This window comes from Zymoseptoria tritici, chromosome 6, assembly GCF_000219625.1.
Source record: "Zymoseptoria tritici IPO323 chromosome 6, whole genome shotgun sequence".
In the NCBI taxonomy this organism is placed as follows: Eukaryota; Fungi; Ascomycota; class Dothideomycetes; order Mycosphaerellales; family Mycosphaerellaceae; genus Zymoseptoria; species Zymoseptoria tritici.
Genome location: NC_018213.1, coordinates 2,196,760 through 2,205,580, shown reverse-complemented (window position 1 = coordinate 2,205,580; position 8,821 = coordinate 2,196,760). Strand labels below are relative to the sequence as shown.

The 8,821-nt window shown below is 51.6% G+C and overlaps 2 protein-coding genes across 2 annotated transcripts; one reads left to right on the top strand and one right to left on the bottom strand.

Annotated features, from left to right (window-relative positions):
- Positions 1-2,499: 2,499 nt before the first annotated feature.
- On the top strand, positions 2,500-4,747 carry MYCGRDRAFT_109984 (uncharacterized protein; the record flags this gene model as incomplete). Its single annotated transcript, XM_003851686.1, has 6 exons — positions 2,500-2,608; positions 2,714-3,144; positions 3,912-3,983; positions 4,038-4,137; positions 4,202-4,266; positions 4,616-4,747. The coding sequence occupies 6 exons, from the start codon at positions 2,500-2,502 to the stop codon at positions 4,745-4,747; spliced, it is 909 nt and encodes a 302-aa protein (XP_003851734.1).
- Positions 4,748-6,028: 1,281 nt separating this feature from the next.
- Positions 6,029-6,358, bottom strand: MYCGRDRAFT_94091 (uncharacterized protein; the record flags this gene model as incomplete). Its single annotated transcript, XM_003851569.1, has 1 exon — positions 6,029-6,358. One exon carries the CDS (start codon positions 6,356-6,358, stop codon positions 6,029-6,031), a length of 330 nt encoding a protein of 109 aa, XP_003851617.1.
- Positions 6,359-8,821: the final 2,463 nt, after the last annotated feature.

The following is an 8,821-nucleotide window of genomic DNA, read 5'->3' as shown; positions in this document are numbered from 1 at the left end:
ACGCCGCCTATTCGATATACACTCGTGCTCTTGCTAACTCCTTAAAGGGCTGTCGCGCCTTCGAGCCTCCGGCTAATATTAACATCCCTCCGCTAATGCCTCCGGCTAATGTCGACGTCTCTACTTTAGCCTAGTAGGTCGCTATGCTATAGAGGTAGCTAGGTATATTAATTAGCAAGTTCGAGCAGTTTAAGGACTACGAGGTGCGTCTATAGTTAGCACTCTATAAGACGTAGCTGCAGTAGTTCGGTAGGCGTATTACTAGTCGCGAGAGATAGACTATTAATATATCGGACTTAGAGGTAGGACGCGCTAGTATTCTACGCCGCAATCTATACCGCTAAGGGTTCGAATCGAGGATAGTGTAGGCCCTAACGAGTGCGAATATATAGCGAATAGTATACGAACGCGCTCGTTATCTCCCTTAAATACCTCCGAGTTGTCTAAAGTCGTAAGGTTAAATTGTTATTATTATTGTTGTTACTCGGCGCTATCGTAGGGTTAGGGTTTAGGTTGTTCCTTCTACTATACAACGACGGCGACGGCAACAACCTAGTAATGCCGGTGTTATATAGTACTCGTAGAGCGTTCGTAGTGTTAGTCGTTAATTGTTGTAGACTTTAAGGGACGTATAAGCGTATATTCGGCGAGTTCTATATATATCTGCTTCTTATAGTTGTTTAATCGATAAACTTATATATAAACATACATAATTGCACCGTTCGTATTCTATTCGCGCAGTGTTCGGAGCAATTAAGGTAGTTTTAAACGATATAATCGAAGAATATCAACTTAGGATGTATCTACTTATATAATTTCTTTCTAGTCTATGTTTACCGCGTTCGTAGTGCGGTCGCTCACCAAAACGCTCGACTTTACGGATTTCAGAGAAATTCGAAGAATCCGAAAATCCCGAAAATTCCGAAAAGTGGCGAAGTGCTAACTTTGAACCTCCGTATAACGTCTAATTTTGAGTTTGGGGCAGCTTTAGTAGTTTCCTCTTTTGATGTTGCACGTCAGCGCCCTGACAGGGGATGAGGGGAATCCTAGCCGTCGTCCTACACGTGCTGTAATCGGTAGGTTAAGCACAATGGTCAGATCCATTAAGTCCGTTCCTTTCCCGAGGAACACGAGGATCCAGCGATCGGGTTCGAGGGCGAGGGTGGTGAGTCGCCTTGTTGTTTCATTCCCGTCCTCTCCATTGACCGGATAAGCGGGGGATGTGTGGGAAGATGGAACGATGCTGACTATTGGATGCTATAGAACGTGCGGAGGGGATGAGACTTAATTGGCCTGTCCACTGCGAGATGTGAGTGGGCTGGCGCACGAGGCATGCCATCGAGTTCTGCCCTTGAACCCTTCCGATTCAAGATAGCGGAAAAAAGCGTGGGCTGCTGCCCTACAGGGTAGGGCAAGCATGATCTACATCCTCCGGAACACTGGACAACACCTCAGACCCCGAAGAACATCGTGAACGGGCTGGCGGCGGTCTACGGACTAAAAACCTTCAGCGTGTACAGAGAGATGTGCTACGGGGTAGAGACGAGCAACTACTAGGTGGAATTCAGCAAACCAGTAAAATGCTCCACAAGACGATTCTTACCAGAAGCAAGCAGCGGTGTCGGAGGATGTCGTCAATCGATCGCAATCGCACTAGACCTTCCCTGTCAAACGAACAGTTTGACCATCTCATCGCTGCATTCGGCCTTGTATTGACGAGTATCATACTTGTTATTGCCATCTCTTATGGGGCGCAGCGAAGTTGTGCTGCACCTCCGCACATTTCCCGCTCGAGATACAGCCAACTACATACTCAAAGCTGGCCACGTTCTCTCTTCACCTTGGCCACTCAATACGAGAATTGAAGATACCTCACTTTTCCCGCTCTGTTGCAAGGCTGTAATCCGACACTAGCACGGAGATACAGCCAACTGCATACTCAAAGCTGAGATACAGCCAACTGCATACTCAAAGCTGGCCACGTTCTCTCTTCACCTTGGCCACTCAATACGAGAATTGAAGATACCTCACTTTTCCCGCTCTGTTGCAAGGCTGTAATCCGACACTAGCACGGAGATACAGCGAACTGCATACTCAAAGCTGGCCACGTTCTCGCTTCACCTTGTCCACTCAATACAAGAATTGAAGATACCTCACTTTTCCCGCTCTGTTGCAAGGCTGTAATCCGACACTAGCACGGAGATACAGCCAACTGCATACTCAAAGCTGGCCACGTTCTCGCTTCACCTTGTCCACTCAATGCGAGAATTGAAGATACCGCAGTTTTTGCGATTCTCGTCATTTTCGTATTACCAAGGAAGAAAGTGTCGAATGTCCACTGGGAGAAGGAAACATAAAAGGGACACCAGCACCCGCTGATCTGGCCGACCAAGCCTCCCACGCAATCCGACAAGCCTCGCAAGCAGTACAAGCAGCTCCACCAAAGCACGCATCGCAACGACTTTGACAACTCGAACGCCAGATTTCAACACATCAAACATGAAGCTCTCCGCAGTCCTCGCACTGATCCCCCTGGCAGTCGCCCTCCCCAACCTCCACATTGAGCGAGACGACACCGAAGGGAACTTGGCCGGCCATCATCCCCCAGGTGTTGGCCATCATCCCCCAGGATCTGGCCATCATCCCCCAGGATCTGGCCATCATCCCCCAGGTGTTGGTCATCATCCCCCAGGATCTGGCCATCATCCCCCAGGTGTTGGTCATCATCCCCAAGGCTCAGGGATCAAGCCATACTACCTTGAATGGCACTACTCCAACAACTTCGTGACTGTCGGCGACACGAATCTCTTCCAAGCCATCTCGCAAGTCGGCTCCACCCGCGGAGATGGCACGGGGATCCAGACCGACGACACGTACAAGGCATACGGCGCAGACAAAGCTTGCGTCTACAAAGAGGAGTATGATCCCAATCTTGATGTTACGGTCAAGCTCAGTGGCGAGTGGGGCGTTGTGTCCGGCATCGATGGCTTTACCGTGCGCAATCAGTTGGTCAAGTCCATGATGGACTTGGTGGAACAAATCCAAGAGGCGGACGGCGACATCTGGAAAGACTGCGCGCAAAGTTGCGGGCCTATAGGGGGCTGCAGCGATGATCCGAGCGCTTTGTGCGGAGGCCATCGTCCGGTACATTGTGCTTGTAATAAGTATAATGGGGGTGGGGGGGAACTGATCGATTTGTGCTTTGGGAACAGCCAGAACATGAAGATTCCTTCGGAGATGGTCCTGTCGATATACAACGCCGACGGTACCTTGCGAGCGGATAGTTTGAGCGTGACCGTTTCGAGCAGGGAGATATCAGCACCGGCGATGAGATGTGGAAAGTTAGGGGCTGTGGCTGAGGTGGTCCTCCCTTTAATTCCGGAATTTGGCAAATACCTCTCGGACCAGGTCAAGATTACATGCAGAGTATAGGAAACTGCTTTTGACGGAGCGCCAACTGATACACCCCGCCTGTTGAAATACGGTGGCTGGCAATGGCTGGCTAGCTCCAAATGGTGTATATCAGGATATCTCACTCTCTGTTGGTAGTTAGTTCCTTCAATCAATCACTTGACAAGATATCTTTTCAACACCGCCAACTTCAACTTTTTTTAGGAATTCGTACATTCGAACGACTCCCTAGGTCGCCGCGAGCTTAAATATAGTTTTGCGCTGCCTTTGAAATTTATCTAGTATTGTAATAGCCAGAACGAAGAAAAGTACATTGACATGAAGCCATGACTAAGCATGTTCTGCCTCAAGCTCCAACAGGCATCAGCTCGTAACCTGCGAGATTAGAACAAAAGAGACGACTTGCTTTGATATCGCCTAAGACTATATAGACGTACAGACGGGTGCGCGGCTAATGGTTAAGGACGAAGCTTTGAACATTAATGCTACGGACAACTCAGGCTGTACAGCACTTTGGCATGCAGCAGACATGGGCAAAGTCGATTTTGTCCGCCGAATACTTGAGAGACCAGGTGTGAACCCATGAGATGCGGACATAAATGGTGGCACTGCATACTCTAGTGCAGCTGTCCAATAACATGAGCAAACATGCGCACCGCTCTTGCAACATCCTGGAGAAGATCGATGACCGTGCTTGCGCGAGCATGAGAGGCGGGCAAGACGTCAGTATGTTCGCGGTGTACAAGACTTTCTATTTTAGGCAAGGAATGATCGCTGTCACACACTCTAGTAACTACTGGGGGCGCATTCGAGTCGCTGAAACAGCGAGGGCAGATTATGGCAACTTTCACACATGTAAGTGCTACTTTGAGCTCCAGCTATCCAGCCAAACCTTCACACTAATTGTGTTCCCTCTTGAGTGCACCATATTCCGAATCTTGCTGGGGACTAATTTTGCTTAGGCGCACCAACAGGCGTTTGCATCTTTCAAAAGGTCATCCTCGCTGTCGCTCCCCCTTTTTCTACAAGAATCCGTCGAACCATCAAGAGCTCCGGTCACTACAGCGGCCTGTCTCTGCTGGTGATGTAGGGCCCTGTGAATGAGAAAATCGATCCGACCCTGGGCAATTCAGGGGGCTGTTCTGCACATGTGCTGTTGCTGGGCCCGGCTGAAGCATACATGTCCCTCTGATCTGCGTCGTAGACCAACTCGCAGTCGATTGCAGAGGGACACTTCGAGTCTTTCCAACGACATCAACAAGTCGCTTCGAATTTGGCAGTTGCAGGCCGCACAATGGTTTGGGGAAAGCTGACGGCACCTGTCTTTGCATCTTGATTACGAGATTGCGGGTTGGAAATTTGATGTGGAATTCATTTGTCTGTGCAGAGGAAAAAGTCAACGCACGCGGAACGGCGAACGCCTCCAGAGCTTGCCCGCACGTGAGCGGTAGCATGCACTACATCTGTGGAAGTGCTCTGCCAGCGGTATCCAAGCACTCATCGGGATGTCGTGCTGGAGAGGGGTCTGAACGGGATGCGATGCATCGTTATATGCACTGTGCCTGTTCCCACATCAAGACTTCTCGTGGAGAGACACTGCTTGTTCAGTCTGAGAGTGAGGAGACACTGCTTCGTTCAATCCGAGAATGGAGAGACACTGCTTTGCGCAGCCTGCGACGAGGACAAAGGGCACCACGGAGTCATGAAGCACTGTGTTAGTCTATGAAAGCCAGCAGAGTCAGACATTGGGCGAAGATGCTGCGAAACGGTCAAGACTGGGTCCTTCGAGCTTTAACAACTGGGAAATTATGTCTAGGTAGGCCGCCAGATACGTATTCCTGTGTCTGATCCGAGATATCATCCGAATCATTGTCCTACCTCCACTTGTATTGCGCCCAATCTGTCTGATGATGGTGTAAGACCTCAACACCTCTCCATGCCGCCGTATCAAGTACCTCGCAGATCACGCACAGGACGTTCTCGAACATGCGTGACCGACATGATCGACAGCGCCGCCTGATCCCTTCTCGCGAAACGCGGCTCAATGATCTCCGATCATGTGGTGTATATGCTCCCAACAAAAGAATTCCACGGGATAAACCGGCATGATCTTCGGGACCTCTAACGGAAAATCGTCTTGCATACGAGTAAACCAGAAAGACGCCTGGCACCACTCCCACCACTCGGGGTACCACCCAGAATCCTCCCAGTCGATAATGGTCACTTTAAAAACACCGCTTCCGTCCTCGTTCCTGCCTTGCTTCTGCACTATAATGTTCTTCGGTTGCAGATCGGTATGCGTAAAGACGGTCCGGTAGTCCTTAAGCACTTTATTCATTTGCATCGTCAAGAGCGCGACTCTGTTCGCCTGCTTTGGCATACGAATGCCGAGCCGAGCCGCGGCTGCATCGTTGAATGCTTGGGCGTTCGGAAAGGGCCCGCCAAAGCCGCGCCCTAGAAAGAATTGGGCATACTTAAAGAACTGATGTGCGAGCGGGCCTTTGACTACGGCCCCGAGGTAGTCTAGAGGCGGGAGGCTGCGATATTCGGCGATATATCCGTGTAGCTGTTGTAGGATGTTGTCCTTGTCAACGCGAGAGAGGTCGGGCTACAGATTCTAGAGCGTGTCGCCCTCGATGAAGTCCATAATAAGATACTTCCCGTTTAACTCGCTGTTAGGCACGATACCGGAGGCGTAGCACTTTGGCACCGGAATTTTGGTGTGAGCGGCGATGTACGCTAGGTTGTCGGCTTCCTGGAGACACGTTCGTCCGTTGTATTTCATAACGTACGGTCCGATCCTCTTGACCGTTGCAGTCCTTGATCGGTTGTTCACGGGGTCATCGTCGCTAATCACGTCCTTGCTGGCGAGAAAGTCGTCGGCTGTGGGGATGTCCATGATCAGGGAGAGTTTGGACTGGCAAAGCAGGATGAATGGGTGGGTCATCTGGAGTCGGGTTGGACATCGCTTTAACAAGACGTATGCTCCGTCGAACAGGCGGACTAAGGGAGCCCATCATCCGAACGTGGATGAAAGAATGAGGGGCGCCTTCCTTTGTCGACGACGAATGCGGCCCCGTCGGTATCTGAACTTGACCGCTTGCGGTGTTAGCATCCACAACGACAAAGGCCTCGCGCACAGATCGTGGCGTTCAGCATCGTGCGGCGGCTTTATTCAGCCGCTTGCGGTGTGAGCCCGCACAACAACAAAGGCCTCGAACACATTCGCAGTACCCGGTTCACATACGCAGCATCTGGGCTAGACTATCGCTTGCCGATTGCAACCCGTCTAGAGCGAAGGGTTCTTTGCCGTCTTTGTTTGCATGTACAGTACTTGTGTCGCGTCCGCTCAAATATCGACAGGCGAGGTCATTCCGGTGCCGGGCCGTAGAACTACCGAGCCGTGCCCTGGAATCGTGGTCTTCGGCTCGCACTTCTTCATCGAGCGCCTCGCCTTCCAACCAGTAAGCATGTCGGTCCGTCAAGATGACCGACGACTGTAAAGAGCGCACCTGAATATAGAGTCCGTAAGCTCAACCTGCAGAGCTCAACCTGCAGTCGGCAGTCTCACTGTCGCGACCGCCAGCACAGCCATGATCGAAATCCGAGCTCGGCAATTGAACACTCTCCCTGGAGATCCTGGGGAGCCAAACAGCGACACACGTGGGAGAGATCGCACGCCTTGCTTTGAACACTGCCCCCACGCAGGAGATCCCTCCCCATCCTATCAATGTTCGCACATCCAGCCACGCGTTTTCCAACGCGGATACCGTCGTCGCCCTGGAATGTAGACGATCACGAAGTATACGTGGGTTGCTGGAACTACAATAGTAAGGCCTCGTTTCCCATGTTTCTACCCTCATCCACCCCCATTCCCGGCGCAATGCCGTCAAAGTCATATGCCACGGCCGGTCCGTCGCTCACACTGCGGACACAGAAGATCCTGAGAAGTCTTTTGCTCTGCGTGGTCATCTGTCTGCTTCTCGTGACCCACTGGAGCTTTCAGTCTCGATCGAAACCCAACATCGATGTACAACAAGTGAGGACCGGGCGTGGAGGCAGTCCGTAAAGTCCAATCTCGAGAGAGTTGTTCGGAGCTAACCAGCCCTCAGAGTGGTACATCCCTCCCACCTGGACCGACAAAGCCAGTGCGAGACCTAGCTCTGACACTATTACTAACATCGTCGACGCTGCCGAGTGCGCTCTCCGCCTCGCTCTCCGCCTCGCTCTCGCTAATAAGGCGTTCCTCGACAACACTAAGATCCCTCGGAAAGCCGATTTTACCATCTATCTGTGGTCGTATGTACCTGATTCGAATTCTTTACAATCATATACATTGTCTTGACGCCCGGCATACCATGCAATCGATTTCGCCTTTCGACTGATGAAGGCGGCAAAGCAGATGGCACGAAGGACGATGCCGTCGTCACGAGCAGAATTCCAAACGCATGCGTGTTACGACTTGGGTTGAAGACCTTGTCATCTCCGCATCATGGATTCATGGAATGGCCAGTTGTCAGAGTTCCGAGGACAATTGGCCATCGCTTGTGTGCTGTACTCGCTATGCTAATGGATGTTGGTACACAGGCTGCCCGTATCGGATGATGGTTTGTGGAACCTGGAATCGAGGCGATCATCCAGGTAGGCATCTTGTACCCAAATGCGGTCCATGCCTCGGACACCGCAGGCTCTTGCGCCTACTGACGGACGATGAAAGCTCTCTGAGGGTGCCGAGGTCGGTTGTTGTCTAGCAGATCCCCAATTTCCGAGGCAGCCACAGCCTTGAGCTCGGGAGTTTCCATCTTCCATCGTGCATGGACTTTCAACAAAGATGAAGGCAAAAAGATGGAGGCAATAATCTCCGACTGACTAAGCGGGCCGAGCCCAATCTGGAACGCTAGTCGAGTCAAATCCTCCTGTGCTGACCTCAGGCCTGATCCTCTCCCTTGACATCTCACCTGCTGGCCCTCGACATTGTCAGTCAATTGTCAGTCCATCGTTTGCTCCCGACCACAGAGCTCATTAACAAACAGTAGCCGGCATACAGGCCTTGATGAAGCTCTCTTGATGAGCGACAAGACTTGGCCTGAGGGCGAGACGCGAGCGCGGATCTCAGGAAAGATTTGAAGTCGCTCAAAGTAAGCAGTCGCGCTACTACTGCGGCTTGGTCTACGCACGCGAACAAAAAGTTGGCAACCCCATCGAAGCGTTCCTCACGACCTGTGGACCCGGACCCTCCTCACTACTCAGGCACGTGTCGCTCGGTCCTTGGATCCGGAGTGTTCTGAAGTCGCAGCTCGAAGGTCGCTGCGGATATGGGGGTTGCACCGCCGGTTTCCTTCCTTTTGGCCCCACTCTCTCAAGATGAATTTCGGAAGCAGGCTGGCTAGTATCAAAGCTCGCTACGATA